The 23,026-nt window shown below is 57.1% G+C and overlaps 2 protein-coding genes across 3 annotated transcripts; both read right to left on the reverse strand.

Moving 5' to 3' along the window:
* Nucleotides 1–114: 114 nt before the first annotated feature.
* On the reverse strand, nt 115–15,160 carry BOK (BCL2 family apoptosis regulator BOK). The gene is made up of 5 exons (XM_037009549.2): nt 14,904–15,160; nt 14,271–14,522; nt 11,573–11,701; nt 4,238–4,401; nt 115–3,293 (listed from the first exon to the last, which is right to left on the reverse strand). Exons 2-5 carry the CDS (start codon nt 14,491–14,493, stop codon nt 3,168–3,170), a joined length of 642 nt encoding a protein of 213 aa, XP_036865444.2. The 5' UTR covers nt 14,494–14,522; nt 14,904–15,160; the 3' UTR covers nt 115–3,167.
* Nucleotides 15,161–16,580: 1,420 nt separating this feature from the next.
* On the reverse strand, nt 16,581–22,645 carry LOC108399786 (uncharacterized). Of its 2 annotated transcripts, none has more exons than XM_017664761.3 (5): nt 22,148–22,645; nt 21,936–22,042; nt 21,609–21,796; nt 20,853–21,343; nt 16,581–20,563 (listed from the first exon to the last, which is right to left on the reverse strand). In XM_017664761.3, the coding sequence occupies exons 1-5, from the start codon at nt 22,148–22,150 to the stop codon at nt 20,414–20,416; spliced, it is 939 nt and encodes a 312-aa protein (XP_017520250.3). In that variant the 5' UTR covers nt 22,151–22,645; the 3' UTR covers nt 16,581–20,413. The 2 variants fall into 2 exon arrangements, with proteins under 2 accessions (XP_017520250.3, XP_036865445.2); XM_037009550.2 differs by having other exon boundaries at nt 22,128–22,645.
* Between the last annotated feature and the right edge of the window lie 381 nt (nt 22,646–23,026).

Below are 23,026 nucleotides of genomic sequence, written 5' to 3' on the forward strand. Positions count from 1 at the left end.
CTTTCTCACGTGTGTTCGCCGGGCTGCGTGAGATCTCATTGCAGACTCCGGCTTCCCTCGCTGCTTTAGCCCGGGACGTGCATGCTGTTGAAAGAAAAATGCGTGCATCCAAACTAGTGTTTCCAAATCAAATTTATTATAAAATTCGTTACTTTAAAATTCTTTGGTTTTACCTCTTTGAAGATGAAAATCTTGGTTCTTTACATTATTTGCTCAGTCCTACAGGATACATAGAATTATTTCAGAATAATGTTATTAACAGGACTGAGGTTTTGGACTTTTTGCTATTGTTTTCACACCTTCCTGTCACTGGTGACATGAAGTTAAAATGTATTCTGATTGGAACAGGTGATCTGTCTAGGTGCTTGTGTCCCCAGCCTGATGTGCGGCTTCATTTGTCACAAACTGTCCTTGTAAGTTAGTTTTGCTCATGCAGAACATCTTACATGACTTCACGGTCAGTGCAGAGGCCTTTGCCCAGCAGAGTTGTGCTGCTCCGAGAGGTGGCCCGGCCACTGACCCAGTACCACCCCAGTGCAGGGCATCTGCTCATTTCCAGTCTGCTGCCAAGTCAGGTAACACTGCGTGGGTAACCTCGTGTGCACGTCGTTCGGGACTTTTGCCAGTGTATCTCCAGGGTAGATTCCTAGAAGTGGGGCTGCCAGTCCATAAATGCGTATGTGAGGTGCCCAGGGCCACCCCATCAGTGTGCCATTTGCATTCCCACAGCCTCTGTGAGGTTGCTGGCCTGTGAGGGGGAACCACCATCTTGTCAAAGTTGAATGAAGGCCTCCTAATAAGTGAGAAATGGCATCTTGGGGTAGTTTGGGTTTGCATTTCTCTTATATTCTGTTTTTTTTCTGGATGTTTGGAGCTGCTGGGCTCTTTGGAATTAGGAATATTAATCCTACTATTCTTAATTTTAAGGTACCACTTTTGTTGAGGTAAAATACACTATTATGACAAAGGTCACCATTTTAACCATTTTAAAGTATATTAAAATAGTAAGTGTACAGCTAGATGGTATTTAGTACATTCACAATGTTATGCAACCATCACCTCTACTTTTAAAACATTTTCGTCGCTGCAAAGGGACACCTGTGCCCACTAGACGGCCGCCCCAGCCCGACAGACACTGCTTCCTGTCTCAAGGTACAAATATTTTTTGAAAATACTAGGTGTTATGAACATCTTTTTCCATTTATTATTCCTAAATTTTAAATCATGTTTGGGAAGGTGTTACCCACACCCCAATTACAAAGGAAGCCACCCATTTTTTCTGGCATTTCATGGTTATAGATGCTCTTGGGTCCATGTGGAATCCGCCCCTGCGGCTCCTGGCTTTTCCCCGGCGGCTTACCGCTGCCCCCGCGTCAGCAAGCACGCGGCTGCCCGGGGCCGCTCCGTCACAGACACGGCATTGTAGGCGTGGGGTCTGCCTCGGGCCCACCCAGGCCTGTCTGCAGGGAGCCCGGCACCCTGTGGTTCAGGGGCAGACCCGCAGAGATGGTGCTGGGCCCTCCCCTCTCCTCCTCTTTTTAAGGGTTTTCCCAGCTGTGTTTGGCTTTTTTAAAATTTTCCTCTCCTGTGAACTTTATAATTAGCTTATTGGGATCCAGAAAAAAAAGCCCATGCTGGTATTTTCATAAGGATTGTATGAAATTTATAAATTTACAAGTGAGGCATCTCTTCTGTGAGACAGATTTCCTGGCACTTGTGCCCCCCGCTCACATGTCCCTCGGTTTATTTAGTTTTCCTCACATAGGGCTCACGTTTACTTTTGTGCTGCTGTCAGAAAAGAGGCTCCGCTCCACTGTGCCCTCTGACACCGTGAGGATGGCCAGCCTGTGTGCCTTCCGAGTCCTGTGTTGGTCACATTGCTTCCCTCTGCTGGATACATACCAAAGGATTCCTCCAGGAAGCAGAGGAATGCATGCCTGCCCCGACCCTTCCCTCCCTCAGTGGCCATGGCCAAGGCCACAGCCTCCGAGGCAGAGTGAACAGCCGGCCCTGGGGAGGTAAGTGCCTGCATGAAAGCCTCATCTGGGGGCCTCCGTCTCATCAGGACCAGGTGGGGGGCTGGGCCAGGAGACGGCGGGTGCCCGGCTCAACCGTATGTCCTACAGAAGGGAGACAGGCTGGGCGAGGCCCCGCCACAGCCCTCCAGAGTACCTGTGTCCTAGCCAGAGCCCTCAGGCTTCAGGAAGACATCCCTGCACCAGGAAGCAGGGAGGGGGGCCGGCCCTGTGGGCCCCACAGGAAAAGCACCCTCAGAAAAGCAAAGGCATGGGCGTGGCTGACATAGGCCGGCAGCCAGCCACGGAGAGGAAGGCGACTGGGCACCTGCCGCGTGACAGCTGTATGTGTGCGGATGTGCGCGCATGTGCGTGTGCCATGGCGGGTGGCAGAAGCTGCCTTAATTAGGGAGATGCTGGGAACTCCAGTGCTTCCTGTCCTAACACTGGGTTCACTGCCCCATCCAGTCGCAGGTGGTCGCACTCCACTGCCAGAAACTTTACTGGAATCGGACAATGCACACGCCAGCCTTGCCCGTGGGCTTGTGTTCATGGGTCAGGTGTTTGGGTCTGGGCCCCACTCCCCTAGTCCCTGCCACACAGGGACCCTGCTTTAGGGTGCACACTCCCCTCCAGAAATGGGGTCAGCAATGAGCACACAAGCCAGACGCTCTGTTTGCAGGGTCAGGAAGACCCCACGGCTCCCCTAGGCCTGGCCAGGCCAGAGGCACCTTCAGACCAGATGTGCAGGGCCCACTGCCCTTGGGGACGGAGACCGACTCGTGTCCTGACATGGCCCCCTGCACTGGTGGGACCCCCGTGTCCAGTGACAGCTAGGTGCTCCCAGCTCCTCTGACTTTGAGCCTGGGAGGTGACTCTCTTTCTGGCTCCAGAAAGAAAGGAGATAAGCAGGGGTCCCAGGCAAAGAGGAGCAGTGAAGAGGGGCCACAGATCGATGCTGAAGCCCAGCTCCAGGCCCAGGGAAGCCCCAGTCTCCTTCCAGAAGGCCCTAGCCTGTGGAGGAGGCTCAGGACCAGGCCTCCAGCAATGGGGCAGGGCGCCTAGCTTGGACAGGGAGGAGGGTGATGATTTTGGGGGTCAGGGCCTACTCGGTCGGAGGGCCTGGCTGTGGCCTCTGGTCCTGCTGACCACTCATCTCTCTGGCAACAGCACAAAGAAGGTGGCCTTCAGAAAGCGGCCAAAGCTGCAGAGTGTGGCCACCAGCCAATGGGACCGGAAGCCAGGGTCGGTGCTGACCACACACTTGAGGACATCGGTCTGGAGGGAAAGAGGAGACAGTTAGTGGGCCTGAGGTGCAGACTCGGTGGGCAGGAAGGGGAGGGAGGGGCTCCGGGTGCAGAGAGGAGCCTGCTGTGCCAGTGCCCGGGTGCCCACTCCCAGCTCAGCTGCCAGCCGCCTGCCCAAAGGCTGCAAACATCTCTGCCCCTCCTGTAGGGCACCCCCAAGGACAAATGCAGCCTCAAGCCCTCCCTGAGAACAGGAGTAGGAACTGAGCTTCCCCAAAGCCCAAGGATTGGGCACACTCCTTACTACCGTTTCCAGCTAAGCAATGAAATCTTTTCCCCACAGTCTGACCACAGTGTCGGTCTGTCCTCCCCGCTCCCGGGGCCAGCCCTAGGGGAAGGCAGGAGGAGGCCGAAGCCTCAGGGATTGTGTGCCAAGGGTTGGCGCAGCGACCCGAGCCATCCTGGAAGCCACCTTCACCCCCAAGTGCCACCTTCCAGCAGACAGCAGCTCCCACCAACTGCTGGGGTGCTTCACACACCCTTGCCAACCACCCATTTCACAAGCTGAGATCACCTATGAGGGGGGCCAACCCCATGGCCACGGCCCAGCAGCCTCCACGGCTTGGCCAGGGCGGAGCAACTGGTTGGGTGCATGGAGATAGTGGCCTAACGACTCTGACACCCATGCCTGTGGGCTGCAGAGGGGCTAGATCCCGGCTTGGGTGGGGAGGCCAGGAGAGGGTGCTCTGTGTGGTGCTGGGGTTTTCCCTCTGAGAGGGCTGGAGTTCTGCCCTCCCAGGTGATGGGGCCCACGCCTTCTGCCAGGCAGAGGCTCCGGGCCACAGGTTTCTGGGGACAGGGCAGCACTGGAGCTGGGCAACCAGGGCCTCGTGCCCCACCCCTTGGTACACTCACTCTCCCATCTCCAACCTAGCAACCCCCCTTCCTGGTGCCCCTACCCCCAGGCCCTCTCACCCATCCACCGCGCCTCCTCAGCCAAGCCACCAGGGTCTTGCGCACAAACTCTCCAAGGCAGTCGACGAGAGCGTGGACCACGGCGGGCTGGGCCTGCCGCACACAGTCCACAGCCAGCCCCGCGGCCACCGAGTACAGGGACACCACCTTGCCCCACGTGATGCCTGCAGGAGAGACAGACACTGGTCAGCAGAAGGCTCCTGAACTCCTCCTGTCCCGTTCTCAGGGTCACAGGAAGGGGTTGAGCCCTCTGCCACAACCCCTGCCACTCCACCAATGACTGGGGGCAGCACACAGGCTCCCCACCTGGACAGGGTGCCCAGCTAGCTGACTGCCTGGAGCAAGCCCCAGTCACCAGGGGCTGCAGGGCAGTCGTGCCCACCCTCAGGTCTTAGGGGAAGATTTCTCAAGCTTCCGTTACACACCTGTACACCTGCCCACCTGTGTTAGAGCCCAGGACGACCCCGCTCCGCCCACCCCACCATCTGCTAGAGGGACAGCAAGGAGGGCTGCACACAGCAAACAGCAAGGAGCCTCAAGGTGCACCTGCCACGACTTGTCTCCTGACCTGCCCCGCAAGGGCAGCAGGACTTTGTTCTCATAAAGAAACTGGGACCCACGGGGGGCACAACCTGCCCCAGACCATGAGCTCCCAAGAGGCAGAGCGGAGATGGAGCCCACCTGGGAGGAAAAGCAGAGGAAGGGCACCCCGAAGGATGTGTGCAAGCTCTAGCGTGCAAGTTCCCTGAGCATGTAAAGTCGGCAGGAGGGAAGACCTTTCAAAATAAATATGAGCACAGAATGTGAACAGATGAGCCACAGAAAAAAATACACTTGGCATATGAAAGATGCTTTCCCTTGGTAATCATCAAAGAAGGCCTGTTAAAATGACACGCTACTACAAAGCCACAGTAATCAAGACGATTCGGTACTGGCACAAGAACAGAGCCACAGACCAGTGGAACAGAACAGAGACTCCAGACATTAACCCAAACATATATGGTCATTAATATTCGATAAAGGAGCCATGGACATACAATGGGGAAATGACAGTCTCTTCAGCAGATGCTGCTGGCGAAACTGGACAGCTACATGTAAGAGAATGAAACCTGATCACTGTCTAACCCCAAACACAAAAGTAAATTCGAAATGGATCAAAGACCTGAATGTAAGTCATAAAACCATAAAACTCTTAGAAAAAAACCTAGGCAAAAATCTCTTGAACATAAACATGAGCGACTTCTTCTTGAACATATCTCCCCGGGCAAGGGAAACAAAAGCAAAAATGAACAAGTGGGACTATATCAAGCTGAAAAGCTTCTGTACAGCAAAGGACACCATCAGTAGAACAAAAAGATATCCTACAGCATGGGAGAATATATTCATAAATGACAGATCCGATAAAGGCTTGACATCCAAAATATATAAAGAGCTCACACACCTCAACAAACAAAAAGCAAATAAGGCAATTAAAAAATGGGCAGAGGAGCTGAACAGACAGTTCTCCAAAGAAGAAATTCAGATGGCCAACAGACACATGAAAAGATGCTCCACATGGCTTGTCATCAGAGAAATGCAAATTAAAACCACAATGAGATATCACCTCACACCAGTAAGGATGGCCACCATCCAAAACACAAACAACAACAAATGTTGGCGAGGATGTGGAGAAAGGAGAACCCTCCTACACTGCTGGTGGGAATGTAAATTAGTTCAACCATTGTGGAAAGCAGTATGGAGGTTCCACAAAAAGCTCAAAATAGAAATACCATTTGACCCAGGAATTCCACTTCTAGGAATTTACCCCAAGAATGCAGCAGCCCAGTGAAAAAGACATATGCACCCCTATGTTTATCGCAGCACTATTTACAATAGCCAAGAAATGGAAGCAACCTAAGTGTCCATCAGTAGATGAATGGATAAAGAAGATGTGGTACATATACACAATGGAATATTATTCAGCCATAAGAAGAAAACAAATCCTACCATTTGCAACAACATGGATGGAGCTAGAGGGTATTATGCTCAGTGAAATAAGCCAGGCAGAGAGAGACAAGTACCAAATGGTTTCACTCACATGTGGAGAATAAGAACAAAGAAAAACTGAAGGAACAAAACAGCAGCAGAATCACAGAACCCAAGAATGGACTAACAGTTACCAAAGGGAAAGGGACTGGGGAGGATGGGTGGGAAGGGAGGGATAAGGGCGGGGAAGAAGAAAGAGGGCATTACGATTAGCATGTATAGTGCGTGGGGGGCACGGGGAGGGCTGTGCAACACAGAGAAGACAGGTAGTGATTCTACAGCATCTTACTACACAGATGGACAGTGACTGTGAAGGGGTATGTGGGGGGGACTTGGTGAAGGGGGGACCCTAGTAAACATAATGTTCTTCATGTAATCGTAGATTAATGATACCAAAAAAAAAAAATGACATGGATGCTGTAATCAGATAAGTTTAAATGGCGATGTGAGGATCCAGGTAACTGCAGCCTCGTGACTGTGATGGGAAGACGGCTGGCAGGCGTGTGGTCTCTGTAATACAAAGGACACAAACGTGCCCAGCATCAGTCCCTGCAGGGAGGGAGCCTAGGGCAGCAGCAAATGCAGGGAGTGAGCATGGGCCCAACGCACCTTCACACCGCAGCCAGAATAACCTGCTACGAAACAGAAGTCAGCTCGGAGAACACGCGGCCACAAACGCGCACGGCAGCCCTGCGCAGTGTCCAAAACCACCAGCACCCATGACTGTGAGGGAAAACTAACGCGGTCCACACACAAGACTGCTACCCAGCGCAAAAGGGAACGATACTGACAAGCTACACGTGGATAAACCTGAGACATGGGGCCCAGTGAAAGCACCAGCCTCAAAGGCCCGGTAAAGGCCCCATGCTTATGAGCCTGATGAGGAAACACTCAGGAAGTTCTCAGATCCCTCCCCCTCTTGACAGGTTGGTGGGAAGCCACGAAAGGCAAGGAAACAGTTTCTATTGAGGCTTCAGAAATACAGAGGAATCACAAGGTGCTTGGGTGCTTGGGATTGAAACAATGTAACAATGTATCCTCCCCCCGACCAGGGTCTCAGTGGTATGCAACAGTTTGTTAATCATAGTCATGGAAGCCTGTTAGTTTATAATACAGTATCCGGGTAACCTTTACAGAAATGGATTAAAACATAACTAGCATCCTGAATACACCTATAGTGACCTAATAGCTCCCACTGCAACGGTTCCTGGGTGCTGACTCCCCCCAGCTTTGTAGTAAATGTATAAAAGGAACGGCCCTGCTGTACTCGGGGTTCACACCTTTGGAGACCACTGTCCCCTGGGCCCGCAGGTGTGAAATAAACCTCCACCCTCCAAGACCTCTGAGTGTTGCTTGGTTCTTCCGTCAGTGATCCAGTCTGGGTTTTCTGGTTTTCTGTAACAAGTCCATTTGTAAGAAATGTCCAGAGCAGGCCACACAGCGGATCAGAGGCTGCCAGGGGCTGGGGAGGGGACGTTAGGGGACAGGTTTTCTTCTGGGCAATGAGAACTGGTGTGCTGGCTGCACGACGCAGAATACACTGTCACTGAATTCATATCTTAAAATGGTTAACTTACGTGAGGATGTGAACTTAACCTCAATAAAAACAAATTTGAAAACCCCATAAATCAGCCCATGTGTCTCTCCTGCTTAAAGCTCTCCTGTTTCTGTCCCCACCTCTTCCAAAATAAATCCAATCCTGAAACCCCTCCCGAGCTGGCCCCCAGCCCCTCTCAGGCCCCAGGCAGGCTATTCCCGCCTTACCGTTGCCTCCCCAGGGCTCTGGTGCAGGTGCCCCCTCCAGTGCCAACCACCAGGGCATCCGGTGGGAACAATGCACTACACCTTGTTCCCCATCACCAGCAGCTCCCGGGTGCCCCAGGGCATACTCAACGCCGACAGGCACCAGCCGATGCCTCCTGGGGTGCCACACAGAGGCTATGGGCTCCACATGAGGCCACGTTTTGACATCTGGAGGATAAATCAGGGTCTGGAAGGTGCCAGCTGGGATGGTCTCCAGGGTAGGTCTCCTGTACGTCCTCTCTTCTTTGAGGTCTTCTGTGTTTTATTTTTTATGCAGATATGATCTTAACATAAGTTCATTCTTTTACGCAGTGTTTTTATTATATTCACCAAGTGTTGTGACCATCATTAGTACTGAATTCCAGAAAAGTCTGCGTCCCCCAGGAGAAGCCCCGTCCCCATCAGCAGTCTCACCCCTTGCCTAGCCTCCTGTGCCCACTGATCCACTTCCCGTCCCCCACAGGCAACCCTCTGGGGAGCTCCCCCAGGCGGGGCACACTATGCGCCACACACCTTCTGCCTCTCGCCCTGGAGGCCCCCATGCGGCAGCTGGTGCCTGCTTCCCTCCTCGCATGGCCGCGGTGTGTTCCGTTGTCCTGACAGGCCAGTTTGCTTGTCCATCCATCACATGACAGACACAGGCACAACAGTGGACTGGGGCTGCTGTGGACTTTTGTGCGTGAGTCCTCAGGTGGACGTGTCATTTGTCAGGGGGAAATGTGTGGCAGGGGAGCAGCCGGCTCACGCAGTCTGCGGCTTCCTGTGCCCACATCCCTGCTGAAGCCACACTGGGGCTGCCATCCTCCCCACATGCAGTGGCATCTCACTGGGGCTCAGCATGCGCGTTCTGACCAACTGACCACGAGCTTCTCTGCACCGGCTCACTGGCCGTTTGTGCACTTTCCGGGGAGAAACGTCCACTCAGGCGCTTTGCTCATTTCACACCAGGCTGTTTTTTCAGCGCTGATTTCTAAGAGTGCTTTATCTTCCGTATGTTCTGATCTTTCTGTGGTAAAATATTTTGCTCTTGTAATAAGAAAAAAAGGAAAACTCTTGCCAACTTTTAACTGGGGAGGGAAAAATTGGTTTTCCCACTGAAGGGGACTGGGAGGCCCAGCATGCAGACAGCCAGGTATGCATGGGGGCGCTGCAGCTGCGGTGCCAGAAGCCGGGCCCGGCAGGCTGTCTGCGGAGGAAGAGGGAGGGTCGGTCCAGCCTGACGGTCAGCATGTACGAGGCCCAGCTGCAGAGGGGGATAATGGCCAGCAGACACCTGCTCACCCTATGGCAAAAAGACCCAAGGGCCCGGGGCTGGGATGGATGACAGGTGAAGGGGAGGCTTGGGCGAAAGGAAGGGTGGGGTGTCACAGGCTGGGTGAGGGGGCCAGACACGTGGGCAGGCCTGCTCCTGGCCCCTTACCAGGTGGCTCCTATGTTCAGAGAGGTTGAGAGACCAGCCCGAGTGGGCAGCCAGGGGCGAGTGAGGACGTGCCCCAAGGCAGGGGCAGGAGCTTGGGGGACAAGCCCATTGGCTCCCAGTGGGACAGGAGGGCATGAACACAGAGGAATGCTCTGCCGGATTTCAAACCAGAGTCCCAAGACTCGAGCTGAATCCCTTCAAGGTCCATGGATGTCCCCTCCCAGCGTGGAGGCCCTGAGCCTTCCTAGGCACCTCTCAGGCCAGTCCCCAAATTGAGCAAGGCTGGGCAGGCAGGGGTGGGTGCTCTGGCCTTGCCTCCCACCCTCTGCTCCCTGCCCACACACCCCCACCACCCCGGGGGCCGGCCCCACCCAGCTCAGTCCAGGCACCAGCAGGGCAGCGCCAGCGGCAGAGGGTCTCAGACAAGCGGCCATCAACCAGCCCCCTGGCACCCGGAAACACACAGGGCGGCTACCCACAGGCATGTCAGGCCCACGCGCAAGAGCCCAGGGAGGCCGAAGGCGGTCACCAACCCAGGATGACGCCCTCGTCCGCCTCCTCCACAAGGGGCCTGCCTGGGCCACCCACCTGCCAGGGTTACCACACCCCCAGTTCCCCAGCCCAGGCCTAAGGCAGGACTGTTAGAGCACTTATGCAGGACACATGCCCCACCAGCCCACCCAGCAGCCCTAACCACATCCTAGCTGGGACTCCTGCCCGGGGAGGTCAGCTGCCTGGTGGCCACCCTGGAGGAGGCTGCTTATGCAGCTGGTGTCCCATGTCCCAACACTCTGGAGGGAGGCCTCCTGAGTCAGGCCCTGCTCTGTGCCAGCCTCTGAGCTGCCCACAGGAGCCTCCTTGGGGAAGGACGCCAGGTCAGCTGTCACCCAAGGCTCCTGCCAGGGAGGCTGGAGGTCAGTGGGCCCTGAGCCCTGCAGGATGTAGGCTGTGTTGTGAGGTGGTGGGACGGTGGCTCCCCCAAGCCCTCTGCCCTAAAACCCTGCCCTGCCCCTGTCCCACCAGTCCTATGAGCGAGGGAGGCAGGAGGGAGAGGCTGGTCAGCAGACCCAGAACTGCCTCACAGTCAAGGGGGTGAGAGGCCCCCTGCCTGCCGCCTCCTGAAGTGGAAAAGCCAGTGCCTACACACACTCGATGCCACCAAGCGGCTGGCTCCCCCACCCCAGCTGGAACGCAGCCTCGGGACACTCCAGCTCCAGGGCACCCAAGCTCCCTCTCCAAGGGCCAACCATTCATCCCAGGGTCCCCAGGCCCAGAGCAGCCCCAGAAAGTGCTGGGAAACATCCACAGCTTTGCTGACGGAGGGGGTCCACTGGGGCTGGGGCTTTGGTGATGCAGCGCCTGGTGCCTGCTACATGCAGGACCCAGGGACAAGGCGGACCCCCAGAGTGTGGCGCACCCAGGACAGGACAAGGACACAGGGCGCCCAGCAGGGTTCCAAGGAGGCCACATGGACAGGAGGGAGTTTGAGGGATGAGTCCAATAGCCTCCCGCGAGCCTGGAGGCAGGTGTGCGCACAGGAGGCAGGAGGGCCACGCCCACGATGAGGCAGAGCGTTGGGAGACCCCAAGGGGGTGCAGGCCAGCCAGGTAGGACAGGTAAGGTGTGTGGCTACTCTCCAAAGACTCCCCAGCGAACTGCTCCCACATGCACCCTCCCCTCAAGCGGGGCTGACCCACGGAATTTAGCAGGGACACTGTGGCCCTGGAGGCTCTGTCTGTCCCAAGAGCCAGGCAGCGCCCACGCAGGCGGCTTGGGACCCAGTGCCCTGCAGTGAGAAGCCCAAGCCACCACAACCTCGACTGAGATGCGTGCAGGGCAGGCTGGCCCTCCTCTAGCCAACGGCCAGCACCGCTGGCAGCCAGACCCACGTGAGGCCCTGTGCCAGCCACCCAGCCAGCCCCTCGTCCTCAGAAGCAGGGGGGTCACACCGCATCACCGCGTCACTGTTCTGGGCTGGGCTGGGCCTCAAGGAGGCTCTTCCAAGGCCCCACCCTGTGCCAGCTCCTGCGCGACCAGACCCTGGGCCACACTGGCACTGTGGGCATCCTGGCGCCCTACAGACCCACCTGCAGAGAAGATCTGGGTCGCCACAGCCAGAAAGGCGTCCGTCACCACAGTCTCCGACTGCACAGAGACATTCAGCTGGCGCGCCACGTTGCGATAGATGCTGGGCCGGATCAGCTCCAGCTCGTCCCCTGCAAGGCCACACAGGAGGGTCAGGGGTCCTCCACACATGCCTGACACCAACCCCGCTGTCATACTGGCCTGGGTCCAGCCCACTCCACAGCCCCGTGGCACGGGGACCCCAGCCCACATGGACTCAACCGGTCAGATTCCTGCCACAGCCCGGGGACAAGGAGACTAGAGAGGAACCTCTGCAGCCCCTTCTGACAAGCCCGCCAGCCACCCTCACCCCTCACCCCCACTCCAGGAGCAAAGCCGGCTGGGCCAGTGGGGCGGGAATCCCGAGGAGGAGCAGGGGCCGTGCCTGGCTGGTGACTCACAGGGAACTGCCCAGGAGGCAGGCAGACTGGGCAGGTGGCCAGAGCCCAACCTGAGCCAGGACAGCGTCAGCAACCCCACGCAGGTGGGCAGCCCTGGCCGAGCCAAGGAGAGGCAACCTCACTCCAGCCCCAGCTCGACATGGTAAACCAAGAATCTGAGCCGTTACCTGGGGCCACGAGCACCACCAGGCTCAGATCTGCACTCCTGGTACCACGCAGGTGTGGTCTGGATGGGGAGGCCACACTTGGCAGAGGAAATGCCCTCTCAACAGCCCTGACTCCAGTGTGTGCTGGCCACAGCACCCCTGGCAATGATATGCCGGGAATTCCACACAGGCCTCTCCTGGGTGTCCCCCAGCCCAACCCCTTCTCCAGCCAAAGCAAACAGGGAAATGCAGCCTACTGGACATCCTGGCTGGCTGATAAGGGCACAGAATCATCCCTGGGGCCAGCTGCCCTCCATCTAATTAAGATCTGGAACCAGAGCAGAGCAAGGCAAGGCCGAGGCTGGTGGAGGAAGGTGACATGGAAATTCCCACACACGGACCCAGGGGCTGCCAGGGCCTGGTGAGAGACTGACCCTGGGGCGCGACCCAGGTTCTTCCGTTTGCCTCTGCCCGGGGAGCCGAGCATCTGTGCTGAGGAGGCGCTGGGCTGGGCTGGGGGGCAGGCCTCACACTGAGCAGCTCCAAGGGCAGAACATAGCAAATGAGACATGAAAGCCAACACTTTGGGGGTACAAGCCGTCTTCCACCAGGCCCCCCAGCTTACGCGGCAGGGGCCGAGCCCTGGGAACTGGACATGGCCAGACATGGGACTGAACACTGTATGAGGGCCTGGAGGGCCAGGCTCCTGAGAGGGCCAGTGCTGGACCCCTGGCTTGCCCCTGCTGCCCAGGCCCAGGCCCAAAGCACCCCAGGGCTCTTGGAAGTGGGGACCAACACTGATCCAGTCAGAGCAGCAGGCTGGAAGCAGGGCTTTTTAGCCAAATTTAAATCGGGACTCTGATCCCAGGGCGGGCAGCCTCAAGCCCTGCTGCAGCCAGATGGGAGAGGCAGTATTTCATCCTGGCCATTCCAAAGGCCTGGCGGGCTCTCGGGAGGCCAAGAAACCACCTTCTCCAGGATCCTTAGTATGCGTCCCTGGTGCCAGGCCCACAGCCCACTGGGTGGCTGACCTCATGGGAGTCTGATCCCCAAGCCCCACCTGCTCCACACACCAGAAACCTCCCCCACCCAGACTCACTGGGATACCAGCCCCTGCAGCCTCTACCCCAAGCCCCAAGCCCCATGGAATCTGTGTCCCTCACACTCACCCCCGGGGCAGGGCAGGTCTGCAAGCCCTGCTCCCAGGGTCCATGCAAAACAGGGACACGGGGACACCAGTGTCAGCCTGAGAAGCAGCAGTGTCCCTTTCACTGGGCATTCCCGCAAACCCTCATCCTGAACTAGCTCTCCCCACACTCTGCCTGGAGACACCCAGTCAGGGTGCAGTCTTTGCTGCCCACCCTCCCACGTGCCCACTCCTGGCACCTAACAACCTGTTGGAGGGTGAGTGACCTTGGTCCCAGGGTGGGACAGACTGAGGCAGAAGCAGCTGGGCTGGTCCCTCCCTCTCTGGGGTCAATCTTGAAGAAGGTGGAGATAGTTATTGGGCTGTGTGTGACCCCAGAAACAAGTAGCCCAGGTGTCTACCCACACCAGCCAGCCGGCCAGGTAGGATGTGGGGCTCTCAGCCCCATGGTGGTTTCAGCTCTCCTGGGGCCAATTTCTACAGGGAGCCCTAGGAGGCCCCAAAGTGAGGGGATAGAGCAATAATAGGTGGCAGGGTTTCAGCCACTAACTGCAAAAGACCTGTTTTCTAAAACAATCGTCAGGACACGTGGTCAGACAAAAGATTTCTGAGCCCAGCTGAGTACAAGGGTCAACCCAGAAGCTTAGCCACCGAAGCATTACTGTCCTGGAGCTTTCTATCTGTTGTCGCCAGAATGTCTGAGATCTGGGCTGAGCAGGCAGATCTGGGGAGGTCTGCGGCGGGTGTGCAGCGAGCCTGAGGCTGGGGAGCAGGGGGAGCACCGACCTGGGTCGGGCCTGCCTTGTGCACGTGGCCATTCCGGGCTCCCCGAGGCCGGCCCCCTCTGTCCAGGCGGGAGGCTGACCCAGCAGCGGAGGGTGTCGCCCCGCGTCTCCGGGTGCGGACCAGTGCGGCGCGGCTCCGAGGGCAGCCTGCGGACCCCGCCCGCCCGGGCCCCCGCACTCACCCAGGCGCAGCAGGACCGCGCACACCTCGGCCAGGCGGCCCCCGGGAGCGGGCGCGGCGCGCTCGGGCGCGCTCCAGGCGAGGCCGGCGCGCAGCAGCCGCGCGTGCACGAACTCGCGGCCGAGAGCCTTGGCTTGGGCCACCAGCTCCTTGTCGGTGGGCGAGCGGTCAAAGGCGTCCATGAACTCCGCGGCGAAGACCGAGGAGCGCCGCAGCACCTCCATGTCGGGGACGCAGGCGGGGGGCGCGGCACCTGCGGGCAGACGGCGCTCAGCCCCGGCCGGCGAGCGGAGCGGTCAGCCCCGCGGAGAACCGCCGGGGCGCCCGGGGAGCCTCCAGGCAGGGCTGCGGCTGCGGTAGCCGTTCGCTCCTGTGCCCCAAATCTTTGAGAACACGGTGTCACATTCTTTTAGATTCCGAGTTGAACACAAAGACCCCAGCGGCTGCCGGGGATGGGAAGGGCCGCGGAGAAATGGCGATTCGCTATGCGCCGCCGTGCCCGCGCTCGAAGACGAATGCGCGGGCGGCGGGGGCGCTGGCGGGCGGCTGGGCCCAACCTGCTCCGCAGCCGGGCGACCTGGGCACTGGCCCGGCCGGCACCAGCGCCGTCCGTCGGCGCGGCCACCCCGCTCACCTCTCCCGCCGCATGTCGAGGACGCCGGGCCGGGAACGAGCTCTGGCTTCAGGATCTGCTCGCCGCCGCCTCCGCCGGCCTCGATCCTCCCATTCAAACGGCGAGGGTGCGCGCCCCGCCCGGCGCCCGCCCCGTCCGCGCCTGAGCCGGGCTGGGGGCTCCTGGGGCCGGCGTCGGCGTCGGGGGAGAGGGGAGCGCGGGGCGCGGGGCGCGCGGCGCGACTCTCCGTCGGCGAGAGGCGAGGCTTGGGGCTTCGCCTTCTAAGGAAAAGGCAACCCCGGGGCGGGGCCGGCCGGCCTTCCCGGCCGCCGCCCCGCCTAAGGACGACCGAGCGAGTTCCCTGCGTGCGCGCCGGGGCCACCGGGCAGGGGGCGTCCGCGCGCGGCCCGAGGCTTAGGACCGGGCTCTGCGCCAGTCGCCGGGGCTCACAGCTGCTCCGTTTTCTTACTGCTTCGAGGAGGGTTTCTATATATTCGGGGCACATCCCTGGTCTGACACAGGGCTGTGTGTTGCAGATGGACGCCTGGGTTCGTGTTGCACGAGACACTGCGTCCATCCTCTCTCACTCTGGTTTGCTGTTGCTTGGGGTGAACAGGGGTTGTTCTCAGTGAAGTCCGCTTCACCCACCGTTTCTCTTCTGGTTACTGCTTCTTCATTAGGATATTATCCTGTGTTTTCTTTTAAGTGTTGTGGCCCTCTCTTCAGATGTATGATACATTAATTCTTGTGAATGTCGAGGGGGAAGGCCAGAGCCCACTTTTTCCCACGTGGGTATCCAGTTGACCCCTCATCGTTTTCGTAAAAGACCATCATTTTCCCACTGAATGGGGAAGAGCCCCATCTTAGATCAAGTAGCTGTGTATGTGAGGACCTGTTCTGAGCTACTCAACATCACAGTCTATTTCTCTCTCTCTGAACCAACATCACACAGTTCAAGCAAAGGATTCGCCAGGCTGCCCTGATTCACAGACATGTAGCACTGCCCTGAATAGCAGTGAAATGCTCTTTCCATGCGCACATAGGCTGTTAATCAAAATACATCATATCCATGGCCATAAAGTCTCAACAAACTTCAAAGGATGGACCTCATACAAGTGCATACTGTCTAAATCAAAACTCTGTAACAGGAAGACTATTAGAAAGGCTCCAAGTGCTTGGAAATTGAACATCACACTTCTAAACAGTCAATAGGTCAAATAGTAAACTGTAAAGGAAGTCGTAAAATGTTTAGAAGTGAACAGTAGTGACATGTGACATATCAGACACCGTGGGATGCAAATACAGAGCAGTCCTTCAAGGAGTGCATAGCTTAGGAGAAAAGTTGAAAATTAATGCTTTAAGCCCCAATTCAGGAAGCTTTAAAAAAAAGACCAGCAAATAACCCAAAGGTGAAAGAAAATAACAAATATTAGAGCACAAATTAATGAAACAAAGTAAACAATTAGAGAAAACCAGTAAAGCCAAAAGCGGTTTTTTGGAGAGACTCGTAGAATTGGTGAACTCCTGGTGCTATTGGATAAGAAACCCCCCCTCAAATTCCAGTGTCAGGAATGGAAAGCAAGACATCACCACAGGCGCGCCAAACATTAACAGGAAGTAAGAAGACAGTATGAACAAACCCAGGATAGTACATTTGAAATGTAAATGAAACACACTTGCCAACACTGACAACAAGGAGAAACAGAAAATCTGAATAGTCCTATACCAGTTAAATAAGTTTAATCCATAATTTAAAATTTTTGCACAAAGAAAATTCTAGGTTTAGATGGTTTCATTGAGGAATTTTTCTAAATAGTTGAAGAAGTATCAGCAGCCTCATACAAAACAGAAAAGGAGGAAACATTTCCCAACTCATTTTGTGAGGCCACCATAACATTCATACCAAAACCTGTCAAGGTAAGGCCCCCGGAATATACGTCTGGCAGTGAAGACAGGGACCGAGGCGCCCACTCCTGCTCCCTGCCCACCCTGCGGCCTCAGGTAACCTCCCACCCTGCTCACAACCTCACTTTCCTCCTGCAGAAAATGGCACCGAGCTCTCTGCTTCCCATCTCCTGGGAGTGTGGATGGACGTGGAAAGACTAGATGGGCTCTGACGTGAAAGTGACGAATCCCTGGGCATAGCTGATAGACTCATGTTTAGCGTGGCCGCTCCAGTCCAGGAGTTGCCACACGTGGACCCAGCCATGCCTGAAACCAGTAGACCTCACCCCGGACATTTTAGATCAGATCAAAGCCGTGTCTCAGGATCCCATACAGGACAGTGACAGCAGTGAGCAGTTGGCAGTGACCCACAGAGTCTATCGAGAGAGGAGGTCAGACCCACTGGAGGCCAGACCACAAACGTGTCTCCCAACATTAAGCAGCTCGGGTCACGTTGGAGTCAGCTGAAGTCGTCCTGCCCCGCGAGGCCTGGAGGAGGCTGGCTCCCAGCCCTCAGTTCCCCAGGAGGGTCTTGACATTCCTCCCGTCACCCGTGGCCCTAATTCTGCCTCTGCGGCACTCTTGTTCCTCACTCCTGTCTTGCATCTGACCCTCTGTCCGACCCAGTGTGAAGTTCCACCCCTGGCAAGCGGGGAGCCTTCTGAGGGCCAACCCCAGCCCGACTGGCTTGAGCAGAAGAAGGTCGTTGATTGTGTGACTGACATGTGCAGGGAGAGGTCCGTGGCTCCAGGAGTAGCCGGACCCAGGCCTCCCTCCTACCTGGGAGTCTACCTGTGCCCTTTTGTGATGGCGTCACTCTCAGGCAGGCTGTCCCCAAGTGACTGCAGACTGACGCCCACAGCTCCATGCCTACATCCCACAAATTCAACCTTTCCTAATAGAAAAAAGCCACTCTTTCAGGTATCTCCTGGGGATATCTTGGGGCGGGCAGCTTCTGCCATGTGCCCATCTCTGAACCATCTGTGGCTGGAGATAGGGAAGGTGCCAAGTTGTCAGTCCTGGTCACATACTGGGCCCTGGAGGGGATGCTGGGGCCTGTCAGTGCAAGCAAAGCACATGGAAGAGCGTGGGAGGCTTCTAGGAGAAGGTTCCTGGCTTCCCATTAAAAATCTGCTCAAGGCTGTTGGGTGCGTCAGTCAGCGGAACAGAGGAGTTCAGAACCCAGACTTGGACGGTGAGTGGCAACACCTACCTCAGACGTGGATGGGGGTCCCCTGTCCCAGAGCAAACACCCAGGCCCCTGGAATACTGTCTATACCACTGTAGCCACCTTCAGAGCCTGTGGGGCCTCTTCCTCGTCTGGCCTAGGAATTTGCAGGGGTGTGATGGTCATGGACAGGCTGGCCAGGTGGGTTCACGTGAGGCCTTTGGCATGCAGGGCTGGTTGTGTGTGTGGGGGGAGGTTCATGGAGGTTCTTGGCAGGAGCCTGGCCTTCAGCACCTGGTCAGAGCCTGTGCCGAGCCTGGACTGAGCCAAGAGCACGTGCTGCTGTGGCCCTGGCCCCCGTCCCTTTCAGGGGTGATTCATTCCCAAATCATCTGCTTTTGGGGGGATGGGCTTATTCTAAACCTCAGGCCTTCTTGCCCACCACTAGTGGTCACAGCAGCAATGGGAGCTTCAGGCCTGTGGGTAACAGCGGCCCTCCTGCTGCTCTGATAAAATGGGAATATATGCCTGCAGCTTACTGGAAGGAGGTCAGAGCCTCCAGAAAAGACAGAGGAGGGGAAACGGGCTCCCCAGACACCAGGCACTCCGCAGGGGTTCAAAATGGGGTCACTTTACCAAATGCAGCTGGTGGAGGCTGCAGCAGTGAGGAGAAGGGTCCTCAGCCAAAGCTCACAGCGTCCCTGAGCCCTGGTGGCGTTTGAAGAGTCCCAGAAGCAGAAGCTAATAAAGCGGTCGAGTGGACATGGATCTGCAAACCCTTGCAACTGGGCCCAGGCCCTCCAGTAAACTCATTACCCCTGAACTCATTACCTGATGCCTGAACAGGACGCCCCAGGAGGAAACCCTGGAGGTGGTGAGCCAGGTTTGCAACGGGCTGGTTCCCAGGCAGTGTTCCCTCGGGTACTCCCGTGGTCCCCACCCCACCCTGGGACGAGGGCAAGGACTGTGAAAGCCCATGCAGGCCTGAGCAGCAGCCCACCTCCCCATCCTGTTCCAGGTCTGGGTGGGGGCTACCCTTCCCGCCCCTGAAAAGAGCTACGTGGACAGAGGCTGGGGAACAGGGCCCTGCTCCTGCAAGCCGCCTGGTGGGCGTCTTCCATTGGCACAGCCAACCCACAGTGATGGCAGGTGACTGGGTGGAGTTTGGGGGATGGATGCAGCACATGGAAGCTCTTGGGCTGAGGCTCTTGGGGACTGGCAGCCCCATTTGCCCAGACCCCTCCCTGGCTTAGCCCCTCCCAGTTTATTTTTTGCCAGAAGCTCATTCTCCATGAGGGATCAGAACCCAGACCAGAAAGGTTTTGTATAAACCTGAATGAGTGCAGGATAAACAACTAGGAACCTGCACGTGGAGGGCCATTGACGCAGGGGTGGGGTCCATGTGCCCAGGCCTTTAGTCCCCACCCTGCCTACCTGCCTCTCCCCTCCCACAGTCCTATAGGCGTCTGCAAGGGTGGGCTCCAGTCTGGGAATGCAGCGAGGCCTGTGTGGCCTTAAGTCCAGGGTCTTCTGGGCCAGCTGCATACCCCCCAAACAGGGACTCCCCACTCCCAATGCCCCACACTGCCTTTGGAGGTACCCTTGGTGTTATGAATTATAAAATATTTAAAATATTGTCACGTGGAGGATGAACAATGATAGCACACTGTTTCGATGTGCATGTGCGTCCCTGATTGCCAGTGGGGTTGAGCATGTGGCCATCCATCTATCAGCCATTTGAACCCTTTTAATTGTCTAGGCACAGAATCTGCCCATCTTCTCCAGGGTTATTTCTCTCCTTGACTTGTCTGTTTTCTGTATACATTCTGGGCATTCATCCTTTGTCATTCAAAGATATTGCAAATATCTCCCCTGGGCTGTCACTTCAAACCTGGTTCCTTCCCCTTTTCCTGTCCAGATCTCAGACTGTCCCAGACCCGTGTATGCCTCCCCCGGGCCTTCCCCACCCTCCCTCCCTAAACCTGCTGCCCAGGCTTTGTTCCTGACCTTCTGCTGTGGTTTTCAAGACCCATTTTGGGAAAAAAAGTAAGAGCTTTCTTGTTACTTTCTTTTACTTTTCTTCCCAAAACCAGATTGGCAGTTGGCCCGGCACTTCCTGATGAGACCCACACATTTCAAGACTTTAAACTCGAAGACGAACCTGAGTCCGAGTCTATACTCCATGGACCTAACTCTGCTTTCTAACTCCTTTCTAACAAATACGTACTGTACGTAGTGCAGTAAATTCAACGCCTGTGAGTTTTTCAGGTTACTGTGCACTTTAACCAAAGTCACGCATGACCATGATCTAAAGATGCCAGTGAAAAGCAGCCGTCTGGGGGACTGTCTGTCTGCCTCTTCTGCCGGGCCACTTCCGGCTCCCGGTCCATCACATCTCACACCTCTGCGTGTTGTGCTCTCACTGCGGCGTTCTTCCACTGGAGGCTGTATCGACTGGCTTTCCACCTGGAGAGGAAGGATCAGCTCCTGCCGGCCCCACACCTGCTCCGTGGCCACTCCAGCTTCTGGGTTGATCCAGAACAGCGTTCTGCATTGATCCGATCACTTCCTATTAAAGGAAAACGTAACACATTTCAGAGATATCCAGTGGTGCTCATTGGTCGTCACCATCCGATGACCGTCACCGCCCAGTACCGCTCTATGAGCACCAGGGTTGAAGTGGGAGCCTCTTCCTGTCAGAGTCGGGGAGGCCCGTGCCTCTCAGCCCACCTGTCTGCCCTGCTCCCCACTTCCCCAGTCCGCTCACATCACAGACGCTGGTCCGTCCACTCTCAGGCTTGACCCGTTCGCTGCTGAGCCCACCCCTGCCACTCTGAGTGCTTCTGCGCACCACGTACGGGCAGACAGGCGCAAGGGCCCCCGACTTCGCCACAGCCCGCTGTCCGCGCTGCCTCTCGGTATTCCGGTCCTGGTCTCTGGAAGGGTGCCTTCGCTCTGCCTCCCGGACCATCATGACCCCTGATGCCTCTTTCTACTCTTTCTAATTCTTTGATTTTCGTCGTGATGTGGTCTCCTGTTCTCTGCATCATGGACACAGCATCTTGCCCTGTGGGGACCGACAAGAGGTTTTGGTGGGGGGCACCCCCACTTTTCACCCTGCCCCTGGCTCTCCCCCACTTCTGCACGGTTTGGTCCCTCTCAGAGGCAGGAGCTCCTGGCTGTCCTTCCACGTAGCAGGGAGGACTGGCAGGTCCGTGTGGAGTGTCCAGGCCGAGCCTGGTGACCAGCCTGCCTCTCTCCTGGAAGCCCTGCGCAGGCAGACGTCTCCCGAGAAGGCTCCTCCGGTCTCCTGCTTGAGGTGGGGGTGTCCCTGTCTGGCTGGTGGCATCTGAGACAGTGCAGGAAAGAGGGGGTCTACACATTGGGAGGTAGCCTCCATAAAGGGCCCCTCCTGGCCTCACCATCCCCAGCACTCCCGTAGCTGGAGCCCCTCAGACCAGTTTTTCCTGAAAAGAGGGTCTGATGGTTCCAGCCTGGGGCAGGAGGCTGGGTGCTGGGGAAAGGCTGCCCAGCCCGAGGTGGGGAGAGAAGTGGGGCTGGACCCTCCCAGCCTCCGGGCCCTGCTGCTCAGCACCACCCTCTCTGCTTCTCACCTGCAAGTGGAGGCCAGCTCTGCGTTGCCACCGCCCCACCCGTGGGGGGCACAACTCCAGCCCCCTGACGTCTGGCTGGGCTTCCTGATGTACTTCCGGTGTGTTTCCCCTGGCCTCCTGCCCTCCCTCTGCCACAGGACAGCTCTGTCCAGAGAGCCTGCCCCCTCTGCGGGCTCCCTGCGGGCTCCCTGGCAAAGCAGGGGTGGGTGGTGTGAGCAGAGCTGCTGGGAGCCCAGGTGGTGGGGAGACGTGGCTGCCCCCCACCCCGCGACCCCGCGATCCCACGACCCCAGCTGCCTGACCCCGTGGGGCAGCCTAGCCAGCTACCAGATGTGCCGCTGAGCCAGCCCATCACCGCCTTTCCGTCCACATGCCGTGGAAGACACCGCGCTCAGCCGTCTCCTGTGCCAGCTCTCTGCCCGTGCGGGCTTCCCCTAGTTTTAAGATTCCTTCATCACCGCCTTAGAAGGGTGCCGCGTGGAGGGGGGCTGCAGAGCCGTTTTTAAATGGGACTCTGACCTCCATGCTTTTCATCTCACCATCCACACGCGTGTGGGCTGTCCGGTGCGCGTCCGGCCTCTGCTGCTCCCGCTGCCCCCCGCCTTGCGGTACGGCTGTCTTCGTCTTCAGAGCAGGCTTGTGGGCAAACTCCGGGCCATGGTTCCACGGTCACGGCTTGGGGCAGAATCGGGGACCGCACCCCATCCGCGCTCTAGTCCCACGTGTGACCGGTTCTGTCCCTTTTCCCTGGGTGACCTTCCTCCGGCTCTGCCCCGCCTGCTCTCCTTTATCAGTTTCCTGGGGAGGCCCGGCCAAAGCCCACAGAGCCCACACCCTAGAACAACAGACACCCACTCTCTCAGAGGCTTGGCGGCGGACATCGGAAGGCAGGTGTAGGCAGAGCCTCTGGCCTAGACCTCTCTCCTGGCCTTGGCACTGCCCACAGTCCTTGGCAGCCCCTGGCTAGTGGCCGTGTGGCTGCACGGTCTGCCATCACACCACATGGCCTTCCCCCTGTGCATCTGAGTCTCTCAGTCTTTCTCCTTATAAGGGCACCAGCCACTGGGCTTAGGACCCACCCTGCTCGGTGTGACCTCATCTTCACGTGGTGACATCTGCAGGGACTCCCTGTCCAAATAAGGCCACATGCACAGGGATGGGGGTTAAGCACTGCAACATAGCTTTTGGGGGACCAGCCCACAACACCCAACCCACACACCCCTCTCAGCTTTAAAGACTCATCTTTATCCTTAGATAAATAGTTCTGAAATTTTACTATAGTGTGTCAGGTCAAGAGTTTATTTCTCCTTCTAACCTGAAAACCCACATTTCTCTTCACTTTGGGGGAAATTTTCCCAACGTGTATGTTTATTCATGTGTGATCTGAGTGTGTGTGTATTTGTGTGTGAATCTGTGTA

This window comes from Manis javanica, chromosome 12 (genome assembly GCF_040802235.1).
Source record: "Manis javanica isolate MJ-LG chromosome 12, MJ_LKY, whole genome shotgun sequence".
Lineage (NCBI taxonomy): Eukaryota > Metazoa > Chordata > Mammalia > Pholidota > Manidae > Manis > Manis javanica.